The following is a 25159-nucleotide window of genomic DNA, read 5'->3' as shown; positions in this document are numbered from 1 at the left end:
AAAAGAAGGGTAGCCTATGCTTTCACAAAAGCTTGCTTAATGTTTAAAGAGTTTGGTGAGGATTAACATCATATTTAGAACCTGTACTGTAGACTTTATTTATTCTCCAATATACAGTACAGCCACATAGGATGACTTTCTTATTAAACTTCAATATGAGAAAGTTTTCAATGTTCTTACGCCAATTTTAACTTTAGTAAAGGTATCATAATTCAAGTTATCTAAAGTGTATATGCGTATTTGTTGAATTATTTTTAAAGCATGATAAGGTTAGGTTTAAAAAAACAGTGCCACAAGAGGTATTGAACATAGTCACATTATTTAAAACATGAATGCTGCCAGACATTTCTTACACAAAACAGTTATTTTAAAACTATTTTCCATGTTTTCAGTGTTTCAGTGTTTATTTGTTTGTTTGTTTTTAGTTTATTCCAAAAGGCTTATGTATAATTCAGTCATTTATAAAATGTAGAAATTCGGGTTCTCTACAAAGACCTCATTTCTTATTTGTGTTTATGGTATTTACCTAATAAAAATAAATAATTGCCCAGTGTATTGTTTACTTTCCAAAATGTCACTTTGAAAATAAAAATGCATATAAACTACACACGATGCTATTAATACACCTTTTTAAATCCTTCCAAAATAATCTTGAGTAAATACAATGATAAAACAAACGCACAATTGTTTATTAGGTTGACAATTTTGTCAATGACGTCCTAGTTAAAAAGACGTCACTGGTAAAGGGCATAAAATGACTGACAGGAGAACGGAGCAATGGTGTTTAGATTAGAGTGATGGGGCGGGGCTAAGTAACCAACTTAACATTCGGAAGCACGCTGCTATAGAAACGGATTTGGGAGACGCGTTGTAGAGAGGTAGGTGCAATTATGGCGATTTCTGTCTAAACAAGGTAGAGCAGGGAAAATATAGCTTCAAACTGAATTATCACAGCAGAATATATAATATATATTTAAACATATAGCTTGCTGGAGCAAGAAGTAATAAGCTAGTTAATAGCAGTCGCGAGTAAGCTAAGACATCCTGCCATATGTTAGCTTGGACTAGCCTGTCTGTTGGTGCTAGCGTTTATATTGGATTGTCACGTAAAAAATAAATAAATAAAAGTAAATAATTTAAACGTGTTTATTTCAGATCGCCGATTTTCAGGGCGTCTCAGAGTTTCTTTTCGGGCTTCATCACTCTGCATTGCTCCAGGTCCTCATCGCCGTTCCGTATAACGCAGTGCTGCATACAGTACTACTGCTCATCCAAACACTTCACTCATCTCAGGCAGACCAGCGGTGTGTTTATGTCTTTGCTTTACGAAAACGCAGACTATTCGGACGTCAGGAGCTGCGGATGGGAAAGGTATACACGGATTTATTTACCGGTTTACTGGTTGATTTTTTTTATTTGGCCTTTGCAATGTGTTCTTGTTCCCGTCTCGCGACTGCACTCTACCCTCAAACGAGTCGGTTCAAAATGGCGCCTTCCTTTTTCCAGCTCGCATTTCGACTTTGGACTGGATAACGGAAAGCTAAAAATGATTCCATTTAAATATTTAATTCCCCTCCCCAACACAGTTGTAGCTTTGTGTGTTTGAGTATACGTGTGTCTTTTTAAAAAATATATATATATATATTTATATCAGAGCAACATGTGGTCTAACGCAGAGTTCGCCCTGCCTCTGCGTTTTATTACGTGTAATCTCGCGATATTTACTTTCTAATCGATATTAAAGTTCCGTGTGATTTTCACGTGGTCACGTACCGGTCGTGAGCCACTAGCACAGCTGTTCCCAGTAGATAACTGAATTTGGGTGGGAACCACAGTCTTAGTATTAAGTTAATATCACTGGTCGGAATTGTCAGGTCTTGTGTACTCGTGTAAATGTACTCGTTCTAAACTCTATTTTCCACACATTACAAATCCATCATGGTAGCCAGCTTGTATAAATAGATTAGAGGATCTAAGCCCTCCCTGGCTTTCAATAACTAAAATAGGTTTATTATTGTTATTTTCTTTAATTTGGTGTTTTTTGTTTTACTTCGGGGGGGACGTTATAAGAATGATTTCTATGTAGTCCAGATGCACACAGTTCATTTGACATATTGTTGTGACTAAAGTGCCAAGTGAAATGCCACTGCTACATTTAGTATCCTTTGAGACCAATTTATTTAAGCCCACATCAGAGACACCTACATAACAACGTCTCAAGCAACGAAGGCATAGGTGTTACAAACGTGAACATGGCGGCATGCTTCTGCTTTGGAGTAGGAACGTGAAATAAATAAAATGAACTTGTCCAATCAAAGTGCTGCCAGTTTGTTTTTCAGTGAGGGTGTCTGTTCCTGTGTGTATGCATGATAGTTTTATATCCATGCGTATGCAATGAGGCCTAGGCTGTGTCCAAATATCCACACTACCCTACTGTCTATACAGTAAGTGAAAAGAAGTATGCCAAAGGAGTAGTATGTCTGAATTCAGTATTCATAAAACAGTAGGGGAGAAATACCTGGATGTCCTACTCCTTCTGCCAAGATTCTGTAGTATGGAACCGTTGGGCACTGTGCTATCCCATACGGTAATGCGACTGGTGTGGAAGAGGTGTCTGAATAAAAAATGGTGGAAAACAGTGTGTTGGCTCTTTGTCATCGGTAGGTTGAAGAAGCCAACCTGGCAGATGTAGGACATCTGAATTGTATTCATACTGCACACACATACCGATCAGTACGTGCTGTATCAGTGGTCAATCAGTAAGTGCTGCCACAGTGCACAATTTCAGACGCAGCCCTAGTGCTCTAAGGCTGAACCTTAATGGTTTTGTTACTGATGGTTAGTAGAAGTTACCAGCCATCCCATTCATCACGATCAGCCATCACTACTAAGCACTGTTTTTCACCAAAGTATTAAAGTGGTCTTACATATGACCTACTTTGCCATGAGTAAAGAACAGCCATGGAACTGGTTAGACCAATGCATTGGTGTGTGTGTGTGTGTGTGTGTGTGTGTGTGTGTGTGTGAGTGAATGTATGTAAAACACATAACCCCCAACATGTGGACAAAAAAATGAATCCATAGTTGAACGCTGGTAAATGTTGAGGTTCCTGATCTGCCTCTCTTATTCTGCTTCCGCATTTCTCTCTTGTTTTACAGAGCTGTTGGACAGCTGTTGAAACCTGCGTGGGGGGAACTTAGTCTACGAGCTTGCCCCTTGGAGCCTCACTGGCCAAACCATTTTCATGTCAGAGACAGAGTCTTCTTGCAGTCGTTTATGTCATCCTTTCCTTTCTGGACAGAGAATACGAAAAATTGCCAACTCAAGATCTTGTCATCTCGCTGATAAACCCTATAGTAAGCCAGGATGTCTGTCAACGTCAACCGTAGCGTCACGGACCAGTTTTACCGGTACAAGATGCCTCGTTTGATTGCTAAGGTAGGAGTTAAATAAATAAATCTTAACCCTTGTGTGTTTTTGGAAAATATTGTATTTATTTTCCCGTGTGTGTTTTCTGTTAGGTGGAGGGCAAGGGAAATGGTATCAAGACTGTAATAGTCAACATGGTTGATGTTGCCAAGGCACTGAACAGGCCTCCAACTTGTGAGTACTGTTTAAAGGAGGAGTTATATAAATGAGTGGCATTTTTAGAAAGCTTCAGTGAATCTTGAGAAGGAAGAAAGTAAGCACTTGTATTTATGGATGCTGTCTTTAGATCCAACTAAGTTCTTCGGCTGCGAGTTGGGAGCCCAAACCCAGTTTGATGCAAAGAACGACCGTTACATTGTCAACGGGTCTCACGAGGCAAACAAACTGCAAGACATGCTGGATGGATTCATTCGCAAGTTTGTGCTGTGTCCAGAGTGTGACAATCCTGAGACTGATTTGGTAAGTATCCTCAAAGTGCACTCGTGTAGCAGTAATGGCTGTAGATGTAGGCAGTACTTCTCTTTATATAAAGGTCCTTGTTGACCTTTTGAATTATTTAAAAGCTTCTTTTTCTTTCTTTTTAAAAAAAAAAAAAAAAAAAAAAGTTTGCCCATTTCATTTACGTGGGTGAACCTGGTGCCCTTTGTGTGCATGTACCCATGTTCTGCCAATTGGCACGTGTTGCTGAGTATGCAGATTGCTGCAAGCTCTCTCCTATCATGTGACCACAAATGGTTTTATTTCCCAGTGTGTCTGAGTGAAATTGCTGTTCGTAAGAGCTGACGTGACTCCTAACTTGTTCAGGAGCTTTTGTGGGTATGGGTACAGGTTAGTAAAAGTGTCTCTAGGAACAGTAATTGAGTTGATGTGTCTGACAGTAGAGATCATTGGTACTTGAGATAACATATCTCACTTTAGTGTCTGTGCAGAAGCTCTATTTAGTTTGAAAAGCAGTGCCGTGTGTATGTGTGTATTCAGGGGTGGTGGAGTCTGGCCTTGCCTATTTTGCAGTACAGCAGTCTGACTCCTGCATAGTCTCAGCTACATGGTTTTCTGCTTAGACTGCAGTAGGTGTACATTGCCTCCAGCACTTGCACAGTCTGTGCTGTATTTTGGATAAGGGTGTTGAATGTACGTTGCAACTGTGTAGGATGTGCTAGAAATTAAGGTGACAAGATTCAGGTTTTTAAGTCATTTCTCAGTTTCTAGTAACATTAGAGTTCTTTATTACAACAAAGTAGAGGCTTCTTTTATGAATGTAAACAAACTGTAATATCTGGTAAATATGTTATGTCATAATTAGGCTTGTGCAGTATAATGGTATTATTGACCCTACACTATTACACTGGCACAATATCCACTAACGTTTATTGATGAGAGATGAGCCAACCGACATCTGGAATGATTTGTGCAGGTGCTTTGAACTCTCTAGTATTAAAACACTTCCTGGAGGTCCTGCCCTCTTCCCTTTATTAGATATCTTTTCTACAGGTAAATGGAGAATGTTTTTTAGGTCATTAATGTGAAATAAATTGTGACTGTATGTGTTCAACCTGGCTCACATTAGACAAGTTTATTTTTTACATTGCTTTACTATATTTATTAGGGATGGGTTTTTTTTGGGGGGGGCACTATGGCTTATTGGTTAGCACGTTTGCCTCACACCTCCAGTATTGGGAGTTTGATTCTTGTCTTTACCCTGTGTTTGTAGGTGGGGTTTCCTCCGGGTACTCTGGTTTCCTCTCCCTGTCCAAAGACATGCGCTGTAGATTGACTGGCATTTCCAAATTGTCCATAGTGTGTGAATGCGTGTGATTTGTGCCCTGCAATTGGTTGGCATCCCGTCCAGGGAGGCCCCCACCTTGTCCCCAGAGTCTCCTGGGATAGGGTCCAGGCTCCCCCACGACTCTGTGTAGGATAAGCTGTACAGAAGACGCATGGATGGAAATGTTTTCAGACAAAAGAGAAGGAGATTTTCACCCCAAAAGATTAAATAGTGTCGAATCTAACACTTTACAAATAATGTTAATAGTGATGATTGGATACTTTTGTTTTGTTACCAGTGACTCAAACTTTTTAGTTTTATTGTAGGTTAAACCTTTTAAATTGGTCTCCTTCTGACTTATGAATGTTAAAACCTTATTTATGAACCATTGATGGTAGTCGTTTTAACTTCACTGCAATGTCCTGTTATTGAAGAAATAAAATTGCAGACCCCTCTGGCTTGACGTCAACAGCGCTTTGAGAACCATGAACATAATGAGCCACATTAGCTAAGCCCTATATGCTCAGGTCAATGTTTTTGATCCGCTCATCTTTTGTTTCTACGATGGTTTCTAATGGCATAGGCTTCTGTAGAGACTACTGTGGTTAAAATATTCAACTCTACTCTCTGTATCTTCATGTCGATCTTCAGCACATCAACGCCAAAAAGCAGACCATAGGAAACTCCTGCAAGGCCTGTGGATACAGGGGCATGCTGGACACCAGACACAAACTCTGTACCTTCATTCTCAAAAATCCACCTGGTAAGTTCAGACAAGTGTATTGAATACTTATTTTACTATTACGGCTGGTGATCAAGCAGGCGTTTCCAAACTTTTACGCAAACAACCCCAGATGGACAATATTCATTTTCTTCGACCCTTAGCCTTGACCATCAATAGAAGTAATATTCTTTGCGCTGACTTGCCAGTCTCATGGGAAGGTTGAACCTGGATTTTTTGTTTTGGTTTGGTTTCTTCTCATTCTTTACTGCTGTGTTTCTGCATATTTGTGTACTTGATTTCTGTTCTTTACCTCAGCCACCCATTGCTGTTGAGGAACTAGTGGAGATTCATGGGGTTTTCCTGCTGAACCCCTATACTATTGTAGCGTGACAAGAAAGCAAAAAAGACTAAAATAGCATGTACACCCTTGATTTTAAATGTGGCTCGTTTCAAGGCGACTTCCAGTAACGTTTCAAAATGGTAGTGCGCACACCTACTATCCCTTCAAACAAATGCAGATACCAATAATGGCGTTGTGTTACACACCTGCGGCGAACTATTTTAATATGTGGCTTTGTAAGATTTCACATCAGTTTGCTGTAGAACCACATTTGAGTGGTTTCATATTGGTTTCAGTGGTAATTTTTTTTTTCTTCTTTCTTCTCGGGCCTTTCCTGGAACAGAAAATGACAGTGGATCTGTCAAGAAAGAAAAGGAGAAGAAGAACCGCAAAAAAGACAAAGAGAATGGCTCAAGCAGTGGTGAGGCTGGAAACCGGAAGGACATAGACGCCCCTGATGCTGTGGTGAGTGCAGTCTTCTACACTCCTGATCACAGATTCAATGATTCTATTAGGGTGATGTGTAACATGGTAAGACATTCCAAAAAAAGGTTTTGAAGTATGACTCAACCTACTTAATGTTTTGTATACTTTGTGTCTGGTGTGTAACTGTTGTCGGTAGGACGGAGATGATGATGACGAAGATTGGGCTGAAGAGACCACTGAGGAGGCGCAGCGTCGCCGGATGGAAGAGATCAGTGAGCATGCCAAGGTACTCACGCTGAGTGACGATCTGGAGAAAAGCCTGGAGGAAAGGGTCAACCTGTTCTACAATTTTGTGAAGGTAGGCTTTATTACTGAGATTTGCCTGGAGCACTAGTTCTTAAACAGTACATACAGGATTTCACAGGGTTTTTGGGGGGTATTGTTGTGACCATATAAACGTGATTTTTGCTGTGTCCCCCATCCCCCCCCACCCCCCACCCCCGATAAAATCCTGGAGGGACTGCTTAAACCAGCCATCGTATGTTGGGCAAATACAATATCTCCTTTTGTCCTTCTAGTTTATACTGCCTAACAATTTTGTGCCAAGGTTTCAGTGTATTCGTGATTAAGTTTGTTGAGCTGTTTTGCCACTTGATTTGCTCCCTCCTTACAGCAAAAGAAAGAGCATGGACTGATCGACTCTGCTGATAAGGAAATCCTGGCTGAAGCGGAGCGGCTTGAGGTGAGGGCCATGGGCCCGCTGATCCTGAGTGAGCTGCTCTTTGATGAGAACATCCGTGAGCAGATTAAAAAATACAAGCGCCACTTCCTTCGAGTGAGTCCCTCTGTAGCAGTCTGTTTTTGTATCAAATCCGTTTCATTCAAAGCATCTGCTCCTGCTGCAAAACGTCTTTGCAGATCTAACATGTTTACTGCAAGGTGTCTAAACAGCTGTGGGAGGTGATGTAGTGTAGGTCTTTTCTGTAGCTTATGCAGCTTTCTTTTATCATCAGTTTTGCCACAATGATAAAAAGACTCAGAAGTACCTCTTGGGTGGCATCGAGTGTCTGGTGAAGCTTCATCAGAGTCAGCTGCTGCCCCGCGTCCCCATCATTCTCAAAGACCTGTATGACGCTGACCTGCTGGAAGAAGATGTCATACTCGCGTGGGCCGAGAAGGTAGGAGTGAAGACACGTGTCGTTGCCAGAATGGTGTTGCTGATTTGAAACTAGAATATACTGCTACAAAACTATTTTCAGTTTTATCTTCATGAAGCTATGTGTTCCAGGTCTCCAAAAAGTATGTGTCTAAAGAACTTGCTAAGGAGATCCATGCCAAGGCTCAGCCCTTTGTGAAATGGCTGAAGGAGGCAGAAGAGGAGAGTGAGGGCAGTGAGGACGAGGAGGAGGTGGAGGAAGATGGAGATAATGTGGAGGTAATTTAAGTGGCTTATTTAAGTATGTTATGAATATAATGTTTCAAACCTCTATAATCTCTGAATTGTTTTTTTTTGTGTGTGTGTTTACTGGTTTGAGGATTTGCTCATGCTCAGATGTTTTCCTTCTCCTTGCCAGGTGGTTTATTCCTCCTCTGCACGTGAGCTGAAGATGGAACCCACAAAGCCAGAAAAGGCTGATAAGGAGGAGGATGATATTGATATTGATGCCATTTAAAAATCTAACAAAGTAACATAGCTGCCTCTTGATCATTTGCAATGCTGCTCCTTGTTAATCCTGCTCTTCAGCTGTAGGCCTTCGTCAGTGCTGTGCTAGAAAGCCTTATTTTAATCACTATTTGAATTCGTTGCCATTGTATTTATATGCATGATACTCTTCGGTTTATAGGGCAATCAAGTCATCCCTCTGCCCCAGTTGTATTTTTGAGACTATTAAAGAATGTTTGCCAGTGAACGTTCTCCTCTGTGCTTCTGTTAACCTGTTGCTGTGAGTAAAGTGTGATTGGTGAAACCTGCAGCTGGACAGAGTGATACTGAAAGCTTCTGTTTCCTGCATGAAGTGCTGAATGAGGTATCAGCAGGAAAACGCTAACCTGTTCTCCGTCGCACTGCAGATTTCGTTACATGTCATTTGCTTTGTATATCAGTATATGTATAACTCAACAATACAGACAGACAAAAAAGTGTGTATCTTGTACCAGTCTTTTAATTAAAATCCAGTTCATGTAAGACAACAATTAAATAATAACTTGGGTAATACTTTAAACACTAAAATATAATTTCACATAAGAAGAGCAAACATCACCAGCATGGTTATTGACCTTTTTTTTTTTTTTTTTTTTTTTTTTTTTTTTTTTTCTCTTCCTCTCAGTTTTAGCCAGAGAATAAAAGCATAACATTTTTCCAAGCAACATATGTACCAACTAAATATATCAGCAGTAACCACATTAAAGAGTGTATTAAACACTATCTCTTTTTTTTTTGTTGTTTTTCTTTCTTTCTTTCTTTCTTTCCTTTTTTTTAATTTGTGCACCTGTAAAAGATCAATCACAGTGGTTCTCCCCAGTTGGGGTCTTGTGTAAAAGTCTGAGTCTAAAATTAGAAAATCAATACCACTAATTTATATAACGAACAGTTTCACATATTAGTAAAGTATTTTGGCACATATCTGTTAAAAATATTTAAAAGCATGGGAAAATATTGTGCAAAATGCAACCAACCTAAAGCCATTCCATTCCTATATACTTTCTACAAGTCCTGGTTATCTTGCAGTAATCTTAGTGCAACACGGAGGCAGATTAACTACCTACTTTATGTAAATAACACAAACACCCACAAAACATTATGCCAGCATTACAAATGAAACATTTTAAATGCATGTAGCCATTGCACTTTACTAGATTTAAAATAAATCCCAATGAATGAAACGCAAATTTGCCAATGACCTTTCCATAAAGAGAACCATCACTTACTAAACATTCAAGAGATACAGAACTGAACACTATTTTTTTTCTTTTCTTTTTTTTTTTTAAGAAGAACAAAAGTCTCTGGTTTTATTTTAAAATTAAAAAAAAATTGTTATTTTAAAACATTTTTCTTGAGTATACAAGCCACAGGATTTCAGAAATTAAAAATGCTCGTGTTTGCCAGTGGAGGACTTTAAATGATTGTTCAGACTGTTTGCCTGTAGCTTCACATTTACATTTTTGTAACTTCTCTTGCTGTATTTCTTGCTACAGTTGTTTACACCTTGGCATGGCACTACTGGAATGGATTTGATTTGGTAGTCCTCCCCTCTTTCACTGGAACACGCAATGCAATCTTGTCTGGGGTTTAATATTAAATATTTGGAAACTAACGAATGGTAAAAACTGGCTCTGAAGCACTAGAGAGTGGAGGAATGCTACATGCTTCCAAGAGCCTCCCACTAGAGACCTTAGTGTTACAACAAATTTCACCTCGTCTAAATAAAAGTAATGTAATAATGAGAAATGCTGCTTTTTCATTAAAGGTGTAATTCATCCTTAAGTAAGGGCTGTGAAATCTCTCTGTTGGTTAGAGGCAAAGGGGGCAGTTGCCTCTGTGTCAACTGCTTCACAAATATAATGAGGAATCCCAGGACGAGGCCGCTGCCCAGCACTGTGCGCACAGCCCAGGCATACGAGGGCTCCTTGGGTATGGGTGGAGGTACAGGTCTAGGTGTGAACGTCTCCACCAGCAGATCCCGGACACTCATCAGGGAGCCGTTATTGGGCAGTGCTCGAATGCCCAGAACGCTACACATGAGAGGGTAGAGGTCCACTGAGCGCATCGAGGCCTTAGTGTAACCAGTGCGGAACGATGGGCCACGTGCAACAAACACAGGATGCATACTGGGTAGATGGTTATCGTAGCCATGGTTGCCCACTGTGAATAACGAAAATCAGCACAGATAATCAGTTATGATCCGATAGTCAAAAGCATAAGTTGTTTGTTGCTTCTAACTGCTTCAGTAACACAGTTCAAATTAATCTTGTTTCTAAAAATTATTCAGCACATAACAGTAGAGTATTAATCAAATTTATACTCACACATAAATGATCCAGTTTTGTTCTGTACGATTGTCCAGCCTTCTTTGACCTCGATAATAATCGGCATTATTCTTACATTGTGTTTGTAGTGGAAATGATCAGGAATGTCTTCTCTCTTGTACACGACCATGTTAGGATTTGCATTCTCCAACAAATTATACACCTCATCAAATTTACCTGAAAAAGGGGAAAAAAACAATCACTACAATGTTATATAATATCAGAAGGAAGCTTCTTCCCCCCTCCCCCTAATTATAAAACTGCCAGACAAATGTGTAACTTTGTTTTAAGAAAAGAATTCTGTTTAAAACATCATGTCTGATTCTTCTAAAAACTTACCTTCTTTAGGCAGAATGCCCACCACAGGGCTCTTGTCTATCCATGTGTAGAGCTCTCGACTCACGTAGGTGTCCAGCTCTATGACTTTGTCACGTGACAGCTGTGTCATGCCATGGTCACTTGTGACAATGAGATTGATTTTGTCATAAAGCCCAGCTCTCCTGAGCTCGTCACGGAGAAAGCCCAGTTTGACATCAATGTCCTCAATGACCACGTCCATAAGTGGGCTCTCGGGCCCCAGGTTGTGGCCGCTCTCGTCAGGCTCTTCCCAATACAGCACTCCAAAATTAATCGCCCCTGGTCCCGAGAACCAGCTGATCAGCTTCTCTACACGCACTTCGAAGGGCATGGAGGCATTGTATGGCATGTAACGGGTCGGGTATATTCCACCAATTGACACATCTGATCCAGGCCACATGGCAGCCCCACTCCTCCGACCAGCCATCTGATTGGTTACCCACAGTGGAACAGCCTCCTCCCACCATCGAGAGTCGTATACTTCCGGCCCATCCATGGAGAAGGAGCGATTCAGAACTGGGTCATACATTTCATTTGCTACAATGCCATGACTCTCTGCATGCAAACCTGTCACTAAAGTGTAGTGGTTAGGAAAGGTCTTGGTGATGTAGGTGTTCTCCACTCGCTCCACCTGCACCCCCTCATCCATCAGGGCACGGAAGTTGGGTGTGGGAACCCTGTTCACGTAGTCCCAGCGGAAACCATCAAACGACACTAGCAGCAGCTTGTGATGCTCCTCTTGGTGTGAGAGAGGTGGAAGCAGCAAGGCTAGAAAGCAGCTCAGCAAGTACATCTTCCTCATTAACACCACGTTCATGTTGCACTATGATGCCAGATAGAAGCTATAAAAAGAAAATAATTCATAATGCACAACTAATGACTTTTCTCTTGGCAAGAACTGATCTACTTTTTTCCATTTTCAAAATGATACTAATATCAGAGCTCTTATACGTGATACTGATTCGATACCAACTTCCACACAGTAACAGAACTGAATATTTGTGAGCTCCTGAGGCGACTATGAACGACACGAAGGAACCAGAAGTGGCTGGCTTTAGGACAATGCGTGTCCTATGTTGAATGCAAGATCAGTTGTGGGTTAGTCAGTATCACACACATTCACTGCATAGGATATATCAGTGGATCAGATTGGAAAATATGTTAAATACAATCTGATTCAGTGTTTCAGGACATTGTCAAGCCCTGAGAGTATTGTCCTGGTGCTACTTTTCTCTGAAGAAACTGTTCCACACTCATAAACCGCACAAACATTTACAATCTATTTATACAAAATACAAAATAATCAAATGATAAAAATATGTCCATCCATTTTTCTATATCCTACACAGAGTCATGTGGGAACCTGGAGCATATCCCAGGGAACTCACAACCTAGACGGGGTGCCAATACTTCACAGGCACAATCCGGACAATTTATAAATGCCAATCAGACTACAGCGCACTTCATTGGACTGGGCAAGGAAACCAGAGTACCTGGTGGAAACCCCTAAAGGACAGGGAGAACATGCAAACTCCACACACAAGAGGCAGAGATGGGATTTGAACCCCTAACCCTGGAAGTACGAGACAAACATGCTAGCCACTAAACCACCATGTCTACACACAACAACAAAGAAACGTAAAAACAGTCTGTAACTCAGCATTTAAATTCTCATTATGGACAGGATACATGATCATCTGTGTCTTTCTGTCCCCACTTCCTGGTTTGTCAGAATGACGTCTGGGCTTTAATTGGTGGTGGCCAATCCCCAAAAGAGGGACTGAGAAGGCTGAAAGCAAAGTCCCTTCACGATACGCTATTGGAGGATGGTCAGTGAGAGGGTTTTCAGTGCATCCTGGATTAATATTATTCACCAGGCACGTTTTTGAACATGCTCAATCTGGTATAACTCTATGTCTTAGGCATTGGCACAGTTTTCAGCAACTGCTCCAAAATACATTTGACAGGTCCAAGATAGTACAATAACCCAAACAACCAATACAAAGGATTTATTATTATTATTATTATTATTATTATTATTATTATTATTAATCAAGATTGCTTAGCCTAAAGTAAGAAGTAACCACCAGGAGAACTGATATTTCAATTGTTTCATCTATCAAGAATAGTTCACTCACTGGTGTCACCATGCATGAATGTCATTTCTCAGGGTTTTCTTGAGTCTCATGAAAAATATAAACATGTGTAGATGTCATGAACACATACGTACACGAACACACATGTAAATGAACACAGCACAGCTGATAAACAGAGTGGATTAAAAATCGGCTGATATAATAAAACCGATGACATCATACAATGCAGCTCAGGTCTCGCAGATTCGCCTGCTGCTGCTGCTGCTATTATTATATCTTCTACAAACGCGTTTGCATGTTAATGCTACAAAAAAAGGAATTACGTCCACAGGTAAGAGAAATGTCGGTAGATGAGTATTTACCCGAGCCCACACTGGATGAAGTGTCACCGAGGCTTTTTAAGGCTACAGTTATCTATCTGCCTGCGACGCACCTCTGTATAATCAGCAGCAAAGGGTTGAAGAGACATGACACACATTTCTTTCAACACCAAACAGCGTCTTAATGTAACTGACATGCTTCCTGTAATAAATAAATAAATAAACGTTTCACATCAATAAATTACAAAGCATGAACACCACACAGAGAGCAGCTTACCTCGCAACAGTAGCCTACAGTCTGGCTATAAAATAAAAAAATAAATAAGCCACAACGGTGTCGTAAACAGGAAGTCCCGCCCACAGAAAGTTATTAACATAATTAACGTTCAAAACCAGCGAGAGACATTAAATCTATATGTCCTGGATAATTGGATGTATACATGGAAGGAAAATTGAGTATAAAGGACTTAAAAATAACAATGCAACTTTTAAAATTTCAATAATATTTATATGAATTTTTCTAATGTAGTGCGAAAAGAACAAAAGGTATTGAACATGGTCATATTATTTACAGCGTTAAGGCTGAGAGACAAACATTACATATTTTAAAACATTGCGTATTTTAAAACATTGCGTATTTTAAAACATTGCGTATTTTCAGTGCTTTTTTTGTTGTTGTTTTTGTTTTTAGTTTGTTCCAAAAGGTTTATGTAGCCTATAATTCATATATAGTCATTTGTAAGATGTGGAAACATTGGTTTACAAAGGACGCATTTCTTCTTAGGTATATGGTATTTACCTAATAAAATAAATGTATTGTTGTTTACATTACAAAATTTTATTTTAAATTAAAAAAAAAAACCCACATCAAATACACATACCAGTTTTCTATTAATACAAGTTTATTAATCCTTCCAAAAATTCTAGTAATATTAATAATATTTTAATGCAAAGAAGCCATACCCTCAACTTTACAGATTTGGGTTTTTTGTTTTGTTAACAAATAATAGGAATTCCACAATGGTGACATGTGGATATATCCTACAAGAAAAAAACACTAAATATTTTTTAATAGAACCAAAAGCAAAAAATGATCAAATTGGAGAAGCCATCTCCCCCTCCCCCAATCATATGTTAATCCAGTTATCCTGCTAAAAAATTAATAACCTTGAAAACAAGGCCTACACCAATGAAACTTTTGTGCCCCATATGACCAAACATGACCAAAAATTTTTGTCAAGTCAATCTTTCATCATAAGCCATGCTTCTTTTGAATATAGTAGTAATATTTATTTTTTTAGGACATATAAACAGTCACCACTTTGACGGTTTCAGAAAGGCATCATGTGTTGGCGTGTTGGTTTTAATAAAGGCAAGAAAACTTAGCTATTGTGGAAATTTAAAAACTGTTGTAAGAATAATTTCTTTTTCAGTATATTCATGAAAAGGTTTCATGATTTTGTGCACTTTTTTTTACACATTTACATTTGAGTTGTATTCATTGTTTTTACAGAAATCTTTTTAATGATAAACTTGTTTTTAAATATGTAAGAAAAGAGAGGTACAGATGATTAATTTCCTTCCAGGACACGCAAAATGACAATATACCTGAGCATGAAAAACAGTAGATACAAAATACTTTTACATGGAAAAGTTTAAATAAATATGATGCTCCAGTGAGACAGTGTGCTCTGTGTCTATTGATGTTACTCTTGCATAAATAAATAAGTAAATTAAACAATTTTGTGGTGCATTGTGGGTTAGTGGTTTGCATGGTTGCCTCACACCTCCAGGGTTGGGGGTTCAATTCCTGCCGCTGTCCTGTGTGTGCAGTTTGCATGTTCTCCCTATGCTGCGGTGGTTTCCTCCCCCTGTCCAAAGACAACTATGTTTGGCTGATTGGGATGTCCAAAGTGTCCATATTGTGTGAATGTGTATGTGATTGTATGTGCTATGGATTAACACCCTGTCCGCACTGTACCCTGCCTTGTGCCCAATGCTCCCTGGGATAGGCTCCAGGTTCCCTGCGACCGAGTAGGATAAGTGGTTTTGTTTGTTTATAATTTAAAAAAAAACACAATTAATTAATTATATGAAAAATGTTATGGTGTCTGCACATAATGAATGGTTTAAAATAAATGAAGTCAAAATTGTTTCTTTTGAGAACAGATTATTAAGTGTGTTCTTGTCCTATAGGCATTGAAGAGGATGTACAATTTGTGCAGAATGCAAGTTGGGACTCTGGCAAGACTAGCTATGACAGTGTAATTAAAAGCCAGAAGGTAATACACTCATGAGGGTGCTTTGGGACATGAATTGGCCCACAATCAACAAACCTATCCAAACATCAACAGTGAACATGTGAGAATGGTGTTCAGTTTACCAAAACTCTCTATGTCCATGAACTCTATAGATCTTCACCTTCACCTAAGACATAAACCTATTAAGAAAAGGCTTGACTACCTCAAACAGGTTTTCAGCCCAGACTTAAAGATTGAGAATGTGTCTGAGTCCCAAACATCAATTGGAAGGCTGTTTTATATCTGTGCCCCCTGCTGTAACTCTCATTATTCTATATTATCCTGCACCTTTTGATTGAAGTAGGTCTGGTGGATAAAAAAATACCTTTTTTATTTTTAGGGAGACCATTCAGTGCTTTATAGTTCATTAGAAGTAATTTATAAGCAATGAAAAATTGTACTGTTATGTGGTCAAATCATCTGATTCTAGTAAATACTCTGCTGCAACATTCTGGAATAACTGGAGCTTGTTTATGCACCTACTGGAACATCCAGACAGCAAGGTGTTATAATAGTCCAACCTAGACAAGTGGTATTATATTTTCTTATCTTAGCAATGTTTCTGAGATTAAAAATAAATAAATAAATGGGGCTATCTTGTAATATTATCTACATGAGCTTCAAATGAGAGACTATTTCACTGCTGCACATGATGTACTTGAAAGGCCATCCAGAGTTATTACATAATTAGAAACAGTACTTCTAGCTGCTTGTGGTCCTAGTAGAAGTAATTCTGTATTGTTTGAATGTTTTCAAATCACTGGAACAAAGATTTATTAGCTGTAGCCCAAAAAGCTGCAGCAGCATCCACCAGGACGCAATACATTAATAGTGGCTTTTCATCCTTTTGACCACAAGATGACAGTAGTGCACACTGTGTTTCATAGCTTCGCATATTATTATTATTATAATTATAATTATAATAATAATAATTATTATTATTATTATTATTATTATTATTATTATTATTATTATTATCAATTCATCCATCTATCCATTTTCTGTACCATTTATCCTACACAGGCTTGCAGGGGAGCCTGGAGCCTACCCCAGGGAACTTGGGGCACAAGGTGGAGGACACCCTGGATGGGGTGGCAACCAATTACAAGGCACACACTATGGACAGTTTGGAAACGGCAAGCAGCCTATAATGCATGTCTTTTGACTGGTGGAGGTAACCGGTGCACCTGGAGGAAACCCCCAAAGCACAGGGAGAACATGCAAACTCCACACACACAGGGCGGAGGTGGGATTCGAACCCTGGAGGTGTTCCTGCATTATTATTATTATTATTATTATTATTATTATTATTATTATTATTATTATTATTATTATTATTATTATCCATTCATCCATTTTCTGAACTGCTTATCCTACACAGGGTTCCAGGGAGCTTGGAGCCTATCTCAGGTGACATGAAGCATGAGACAGGGTACACCCTGGATGGGGTGCCAACCCATCGCAGTACACAATCACACACACAATCGCACACCAATTCACACACCATGGACAATTTGGAAATGCCAATTAGCCTGCAATGCATGTGTTTGGACTGGGGGAGGAAACTGAAGTACCCAGAGGAAACCAGCAAAGCATGGTGAGATCAAGCAAAGGCATGCAAGGCGGAGGAGGGAATCAAACCCCAACCCTGGAGGTGCAAGCAAATGTGCTAACCACTAAAGCACCCCCCCCCCCCCCCCCCCCCCTTATTATATGTCTGCATTTCTAAACAAAACCTTTAACCTTATTTGTCCTTACAGCTAGGTTAGATCAAAGTTTCATTATTGGTTCAACCAGTAGCAAATGCCATTATTATTATTATTATTATTATTATTATTATTATTATTATTATTATTATTATTATCATTATTATTATTATCAGATTAATTCATTAATTATGAATATAATTATTTTTTACATTATTTATTATTAAATAAAATTAACAAGATTTTAGAGACCTTGTGATGCCTGCTTGGGTTCAAAGATGGGGACAGCTTGGGGGTGGCTGTGGCTCAGGTGGTAGGCTATAATAGTTGCACTACTGGGTATTATAGGCTATAATAGTTGCACTAATGGGTATTATAGGCTATAATAGTTGCACTACTGGGTATTACAGGCTATAATAGTTGCACTACTGGGTATTACAGGCTATAATAGTTGCACTACTGGGTATTACAGGCTATAATAGTTGCACTACTGGGTATTAAATCCTATAATAGTTGCACTAGCAGGTATTTTAGGCTATATTAGTTGTAATACTGGGATTTATAGGCTATAATAGTTGCACTACTGGGTATTATAGGCTATAATAGTTGTACTAGTAGGTATTATAGGCTATAATAGTTGCACTACTGGGTATTACAGGCTATAATAGTTGCACTACTGGGTATTACAGGCTATAATAGTTGCACTACTGGGTATTATAGGCTATAATAGTTGCACTACTGGGTATTATAGGGTATAATAGTTTCACTACTGGGTATTATAGGCTATATTAGTTGCACTAGTAGGTATTATAGGCTATAATAGTTGCACTACTGGGTATTATAGGCTATAATAGTTGCACTACTGGGTATTATAGGGTATAATAGTTGCACTACTGGGTATTATAGGCTATAATAGTTGCACTACTGGGTATTATAGGGTATAATAGTTTCACTACTGGGTATTATAGGCTATATTAGTTGCACTAGTAGGTATTATAGGCTATATTAGTTGCACTAGTAGGTATTATAGGGTATAATAGTTGCACTACTGGGATTTACAGGCTATAATAGTTGCACTAGTAGGTCCCCTACAGAGGGAGCAGTTGGGTGTAGGTCACTGTGCTCACTGTCTCCACTGAACCGTGTCATGAGGAAATGTGAAGTTAGACCACAGCCTGGCTGGTGTGCAAACTACGAGGATGTGATCAGATACTTTGCTGTCTCCGTGGTAACCAGAAGCTGACGCAACACCCCGCCCCCCTCCTCCCTCTTTTCTCATTCAAAAACAAGTGGAAAGTAGGAGCAGCGCGAGCGAGCGCACAACTCTTTTCTTTCTTCACGCGCGTCTTCCTTTCCTTCGTCTTCAGAGCCATACAAGCGGTAAGTCTCTTTTAAAAGCAACCACGGCACTCATTTCTACAATTTAGAGCAGATGGTGTCGTGTGACCGAGCTTTTTGAGTGTGTGTGTGTGTGTGTGTGTGTGTGTCTGAATAAATCTTTAAAATATTTTTAATAAGCATTCCCAGTTTAGATAATAATGCTGCTCGCGCTCTGTCATGGAATATGATGCTTCCAGATTTTTTCAGATTTCCCAGTGAATTTGCAACATGTGTGTGATTTAAAGATAGGATATGATGCTGATATTGTATTCAGATCTGATGCACCTTTCTGGAGTATTACGAAGTCTCCGGTAGCACTGTGTGCTCCTGGCAATTTACTCTGAGGATTATTCTTGCTTACTCAGATTAAAGAATGATTTTATTTATTTATTTATTTTTAGATCAGATAACTATGTTACAGAACAGACGAGTTTAATTTAAGACAATAAAACACTGCTACTCGGAATAAAATGATTTTTCTTTTCATAGTAAATGCTTAATTTTCATGAAGGGGTTTTACTTGGATACCTCTCTGATAAGGAAACTAGAGACTCTAGAGTTTTCTTGTCAGAGATCTGTTTGTTATGTTCTACAAAGAGCCTTTAATGGTTCCTCCAGAGGGACAAGCCAAAGAACCCTGTAGAGTTCTTATTGAACTTTTTTCTAAGCATGTTCCAAGAGTGAGGCATCTATAATTAGAATTTATCACCAAATAGTGCATGTATAGGATACTCTTATGACAGATGAGTACAGATGAGATACTCTTATGAGAGATGAGTAGCCTATATGTGGCTCTAACACTGGTTATACATCCATTAGGTGGCATAGACCAAGAACAGAATATTTGTTGACTGTTGGAGTCAATATTTTAATTTTAATGAGGCACAAGACCTTTATAATCAGTGGGATAAAATCAGTGAGTATTTACATGACAGTGATTTAATGGTTAGCACATTTTCCTTGCACTTCCGGGGTTGGGGGAATCCAGCCTGCGCCTTGTGTGCACGAGTTTGCATCTTCTCCCCATGCTTTAGGGGTTTCCTCCGGGTACTCCGGTTTCCTCCCCAGTCCAAAGACATGATTGGCATGTCCAAATTGTCCATAATGTGTAAATGAGTGCATGATTGTGGCCTGCGATGGGTTGGCACCCTGTCCAGGGTGTCCCCTGTCTTGTGCCTGAGTTCCCTGGGATAGGCTCCAGGTTCCCTACGACCCTGTGTAGGACAAGGGGTATGGAATATGATTGATGGCAGATGGATGGATTTGGATATGCCATTAAAGCAATACATCAGGCTGTCCTTAAAGATGACGTGAGCTTTATTTTGGATGGGATTTTATTAATTAATTTATTCATTCATCTTCAGTAACCACTTTATCCTGGTCAGGGTCATGGTGGATCTAAATCATATCCCAAGAACACTGAGCAAAAAGTGGGAGTACACCCAGAATGGGATTCCTGTCTATTACGGGGCACCATGCACACACATTCACACACTTAGGGCAAATTAACATTACCAATCCACCTACTTGCATGTTTTGGGAGATGGGAGGAAACTGGAGAAACCAGAGGAAACCCACGCGGGCACAAAAAGAACATGCACAATTTGACAGGGACAGTAACCCGAGCTCAGGATCAAGTTGGGGACCCTGGAGATTTACCAAACAACTGAATGCAAGGTAGCCTGTTATTATATATCTGCATTTCTAAACAAAACTCTTAAACTTATTTGTTCTTAAAGGTAGGTTAGATGAAAGTTTTGTTATTGACTCAACCAGTACCAAATGCCATTATTATTATTATTATTATTATTATTATTATTATTATTATGATGATGATTATTATTATTAGCTTAGATGACATATTGATTGTACAACTTTGAATCTTTAAATAAATTGGATCTTACTCATTCTTACATGCACAAGAGCTTTGAGTTGTTGCTGGAATATTGATGTATCCAGAGACTTTGACCTCAGCGCAAGTCTTAGAAAAATTCCTATTGATCTGGTCATTTCATAATCAAATTCTAAGTTGAATGGACATTACAAATTATAATTCTCACCTTCTTAAACACACATAAATACATAACAAGTGCCATGTAGTAAATATATACAACAAAATATAAGATTACTAGCCATCAGTTGATGCCATGCAGTCTGGTGTAACTACACACAAGAGAATTTGACATTCGGTCCAAGAAACATAGCCATGTTAAAAACATAGCCATTTAGTTAAAAATATTCAAGTGAAAGAGCAGGGCAAATAACTTTTGAAGGATATTTTTACGAATTTGGCTTGACCTGAAGCAGTGTTTGCCTGCCATTAGTTCAATAGTATAAAATTAAAACTAATTGCTTAGTGTACTAATATTGTAACAGCACATTGGATATGGAGGATGTGACCTCTTTGTCATCCTTGTTTACCCTAAGCTTTGGGATCATACACTCTGCTGCTACTTGTCTGTCAAGGCCTTATAGGTGTTGTTTCATGTAACAGCAAAATGCTGACTCACAGGCTGGTTTAAGTTACCATGGCAACTGCTAGCTTGGGAGGATCCAGAGTGACATGAGATGTAGAAAGGAAACAGTTAGTATGAGCCTTTAGAAAAGTTACTAGTCAAGAGGACGGTACTGCTGATTGATTATATATATATATATATATATATATATATATATATATATATATATATATATATATATATATATGAGAGAGAGAGAGAGAGAGAGAGAGAGAGATTGATATATAGTGTTTGTCATTTTATTTCCCGGTATATGGATATGCAGTGACATATTTATGCAGAAAAAATCTATATATAATGTGCATCTTTTCTTTCAAGGATTTCCTCAAACTTGTTTCTTGCCTGAGGCCAAAAAGAAAAAAATCTACAGTACCCTCCACTAATATTGGCACCCTTGGTAAATATGAGCCAAGAAGGCCATGAAAATGTTTATATTTTGTTCAGAAAATTCACAAAAATACTCTCCTCTCATGGATATCAAACAATTGCAAACAAAACACAGGTTTATAAAAAACATATATTTGTTATTTATAGTTGTGCAACAATTATGCCTGTGAATACATATGAGAAAACTATATTTGAAGTATATTTCCATTTTTTTAGTACACCTGGGTGACTAGGAACAGGAAATTGTTCAACCATGACTTCCTGTTTCACATGGGTATAAATATGAGGTAACACATAGGCCAAATTCCCTTAGTTCCCCATTCATAACAATGGTTAACGCCAAGGGATATAGCTGTGATGTGCAGCAAAAGGTTGTTGAGCTTCACAAAAATGACTATAAGAAAATAGCACAAGCATTGAAGATGCCCATTTCCACCATCAGGGCAATAATTAAGAAGTTCCAGTCAACTGGAAATGTTATGAATAAATCTGGAATTGGGCGTGTTTCTATATTGTCTCAACACATGGTGAAGAGGATGATTTGAGTGGCCAAAAAATCTCTAAGTATCACTGATAGAGAATTGCAGAAGGTAGTTGTTTCTTGGGGTCAGAAAATCTCCAAAACTACAATCCGAAGTCACCTACATCACCACAAGCTGTTTGGAAGTGTTTCAAGAAAAAAGCCTGTACTCTCATCCAAAAACAAACTCAAGCGTCTTCAGTTTGCTAGACATTACTGGAACTTCAAACGGGATCGGGTTCTATGGTCAGATGAAACCAAAATAGAGATTTTGGCAATAAATACCAGAGGTGGTTTTGACACACACAGAAAAGTAGCCATATGGAAAAGTACCTCATGCCCACAGTTAAATATGGTAGAGGCTCTTTAATATTTTGGGGCCGTTTTTCTGCCAGAGGACCTGGACATTTTGTTAGGATACCTAGCATCATGGACTCTATCAAATATCAACAGATATTAAATGAAAACCTGACTGCCTCTGCCAGAAAGCTTAAAATGGGCCGTGGTTGGATCTTCTAGCAGGACAATGATCTAAAATACATCAAAATCAACACAAACATGGTCTACTGACCACAAAATCAAGGTCCTGCCATGGCCATCCCAGTCCCCTGACATGAAACCCATAGAAAACCTGTGGGGTGAACTGAAGAGAAGAGTCCACCAGCGTGGAGCTCGAAATTTGAAGGATCTGGAGAGATTCTGTATGGAGGAATGGTCTCATATCCTTGCCATGTATTCTCCAACCTCATCAGGCATTATAGAAGAAGACTCTGAGCTGTTATCTTGGCAAAGGGAAGTAGCACAAAGTATTGACTAAAATGGTAATAATTGTTGTACAGATATATTTAATAAAAGTTTTTTTTTTTGATAAACCCGTGTTGTGTTTGCAATTGTTTGATATCCATGAGAGAAGAGTACTTTTGAGAATTTTTTTAACAAACGATCAAAAGGTTAAGCAATAAAGACAATTATTCACAGCCTTCTTTGCTCATACTTACCAAGGGTGCCAATATTAGTGGAGGGTACTGTATATTCTGCTTTAAGGAAGAATCAAGCTTACATGATATTTTCCCAAACAGAAGATGTGAATAATCTCTATTTGTATGTTAAACATAAAAGGACACATTACATGAATCTCTCGTTTCCTTTTTCCCTGAAAACTCATTTGCATTTCCAAAGGTCCTTATCAGCATTAGTGATCAGCTATTGCAAAAAGTAGGATGCATTAGCATTTCAGTTTATCTCCAGTTTATTTTTAACTACTCTTGTGTTTGTATATTAGACAAGCCATGGACACATTGCCACAGATTAATGTAAACAACGTCAGTAGCCTGGACTGTGATAACCTGGAGGTTGCACCAGATGACCATTTAAGAAATTTAAAGGCTTTGGCTGAGAGACTAAGACTACAGACCAGGAGACCCTCCTATCAAGAGTGGAAGGACCAAGTAGAAGCTACCGGTGCCAAAGGACCATCTGACCCAACAAAATCCACTGTGTTAGGTGAAGGTGCAGGACAGGAACACACAGACAGGCCCGAAAGAAATGAGCACAAGTTGGATTTAACACAAGAATGCAGCCTGACTTCAAGAAACCTGAAAGGGTTTGGGAATATTGATGAAGCTCTCATCTGGCTGAGGAAAGAACTGGTGAGAGAATCTTGATTGTGGTTGATGTAGTTGAGGTTCAGTGTGGGGGATTACAGGTTAAATCTTATTAAATTTGATAGTAAAGACTTTTTCACATTTTTTTTGTTGGATGCGTTCTTCCTTAAACCTCTCAATTAGAGTATTAAAATTAGTATCTCCTATTACTGTGAGTAAAACAGTATACTGAATGCCCAGAGAGGTCTTAAACCCCATTATGGGAGATTACAGATTATTTATTATTTAGGATAGATCACTGTAAATACTATTGTAGGCTATATATTTCATATTAAACAAAGTTCATTTTGGATGTGCATTTCCTTGACATGCTCACTTAGAAAATAAAAACCAGCATGTCCAGTTAGCTAGCTATTAAGCAAGAAAAAATTTAATAAACTAATGAAGTAATGTAGTGAAACCCTGCTCTGGGAGATTACAAGTTTAATATTTATTAAACAAGATAGTTAATTAGCAAAATTTAACCAATATAGTAAATGAACTAACCTCTTAAGACCTATTTTGCTGCAGATTTTGGCGAGCATGTTGGATAATGTTGCCATTTTGATGCATTGCCCTTGACCCTTTCATTTATTTTGCCCATTAGCATGCTAGCCGTTCTGTAACATGAATGTCCAGTCTCCATTGTCATGTAATCACAATAGCGTTTTGTTATTATCAAAGTAAGCAGAAGTGAAAAGGAGCAGAGTAGTGTGAGTGGATTCCACTTCCACCAGTTTAATCCACGATTGCTCAACAGAGGTCTGGTGTTTTTCTTACACCTAGTAGGTATGGAATTAAATAAACAGCATTCTTAGTTAACAGTTTTTTAAGCCTCCTTGTTGCTAATTATGGTTTATGAATGCACTGCCAGAGTTTTCGTTTATGCTCCGCAAGATTACCTTCGGCATTCTGGCACAAACCTCTCGTGTGGGTGGGACTTAACAGCAATTTACTCTAAATGGCTAGTGAGATTTGGATCGACAGCATGAGTGTCCGGCTGAGGAGGAGGATAATAATGATGATGGCACTTCATGAGAGCTCAACTAAAAAAAATAGCGTATGGGACCTCAAATATTATTTATGAACTAATATACTGACTAAGAAAATAAGTTTTCCACTACAAAGTACATACACTTTAACAATACAGAGACTGCTCCAGCATGCTCACCAAAATTTGCGCCACTGAAGTCTCTACTTCCTGGTCAGTGTGCTGGTGATCC

The 25159-nt window shown here is 38.8% G+C and overlaps 3 protein-coding genes across 6 annotated transcripts in view; 2 read left to right on the top strand and 1 right to left on the bottom strand.

The window, feature by feature from the left end:
• Positions 1–781: 781 nt before the first annotated feature.
• eif5 (eukaryotic translation initiation factor 5) lies at positions 782–8595 on the top strand. Its single transcript, XM_017456415.3, has 12 exons — positions 782–878; positions 1156–1371; positions 3160–3439; positions 3523–3604; positions 3717–3889; positions 5847–5958; positions 6603–6724; positions 6882–7043; positions 7359–7520; positions 7699–7863; positions 7974–8120; positions 8260–8595. The coding sequence occupies exons 3-12, from the start codon at positions 3368–3370 to the stop codon at positions 8356–8358; spliced, it is 1296 nt and encodes a 431-aa protein (XP_017311904.1). The 5' UTR covers positions 782–878; positions 1156–1371; positions 3160–3367; the 3' UTR covers positions 8359–8595.
• A 234-nt stretch (positions 8596–8829) lies between these two features.
• enpp5 (ectonucleotide pyrophosphatase/phosphodiesterase 5) lies at positions 8830–13838 on the bottom strand. Of its 3 annotated transcripts, none has more exons than XM_017456412.3 (4): positions 13762–13838; positions 11051–11910; positions 10712–10888; positions 8830–10547 (listed from the first exon to the last, which is right to left on the bottom strand). In XM_017456412.3, exons 2-4 carry the CDS (start codon positions 11883–11885, stop codon positions 10147–10149), a joined length of 1413 nt encoding a protein of 470 aa, XP_017311901.1. In that variant the 5' UTR covers positions 11886–11910; positions 13762–13838; the 3' UTR covers positions 8830–10146. The 3 variants fall into 3 exon arrangements, with proteins under 3 accessions (XP_017311901.1, XP_053531571.1, XP_053531572.1); XM_053675596.1 differs by lacking the exon at positions 13762–13838 and adding an exon at positions 13527–13751; XM_053675597.1 differs by lacking the exon at positions 13762–13838 and adding an exon at positions 13598–13751.
• A 4861-nt stretch (positions 13839–18699) lies between these two features.
• fam167ab (family with sequence similarity 167 member Ab) overlaps positions 18700–25159 on the top strand; it is a 14026-nt gene continuing 7566 nt past the window's right edge. The window contains exons 1-2 of one of the 2 annotated variants that reach the window (XM_017456459.3): positions 18700–18870; positions 23576–23942. In XM_017456459.3, coding sequence (XP_017311948.2) covers positions 23583–23942 — 360 coding nt within the window. In that variant the 5' untranslated portion in view covers positions 18700–18870; positions 23576–23582. The other variant, XM_047150865.2, reaches the window with a different exon arrangement.

This window comes from Ictalurus punctatus, chromosome 25 (genome assembly GCF_001660625.3).
Source record: "Ictalurus punctatus breed USDA103 chromosome 25, Coco_2.0, whole genome shotgun sequence".
NCBI classification, from domain to species: Eukaryota; Metazoa; Chordata; class Actinopteri; order Siluriformes; family Ictaluridae; genus Ictalurus; species Ictalurus punctatus.
The sequence above is the reverse complement of the archived record's forward strand: the minus strand, read 5'-3'. Positions and strand labels throughout refer to the sequence as shown.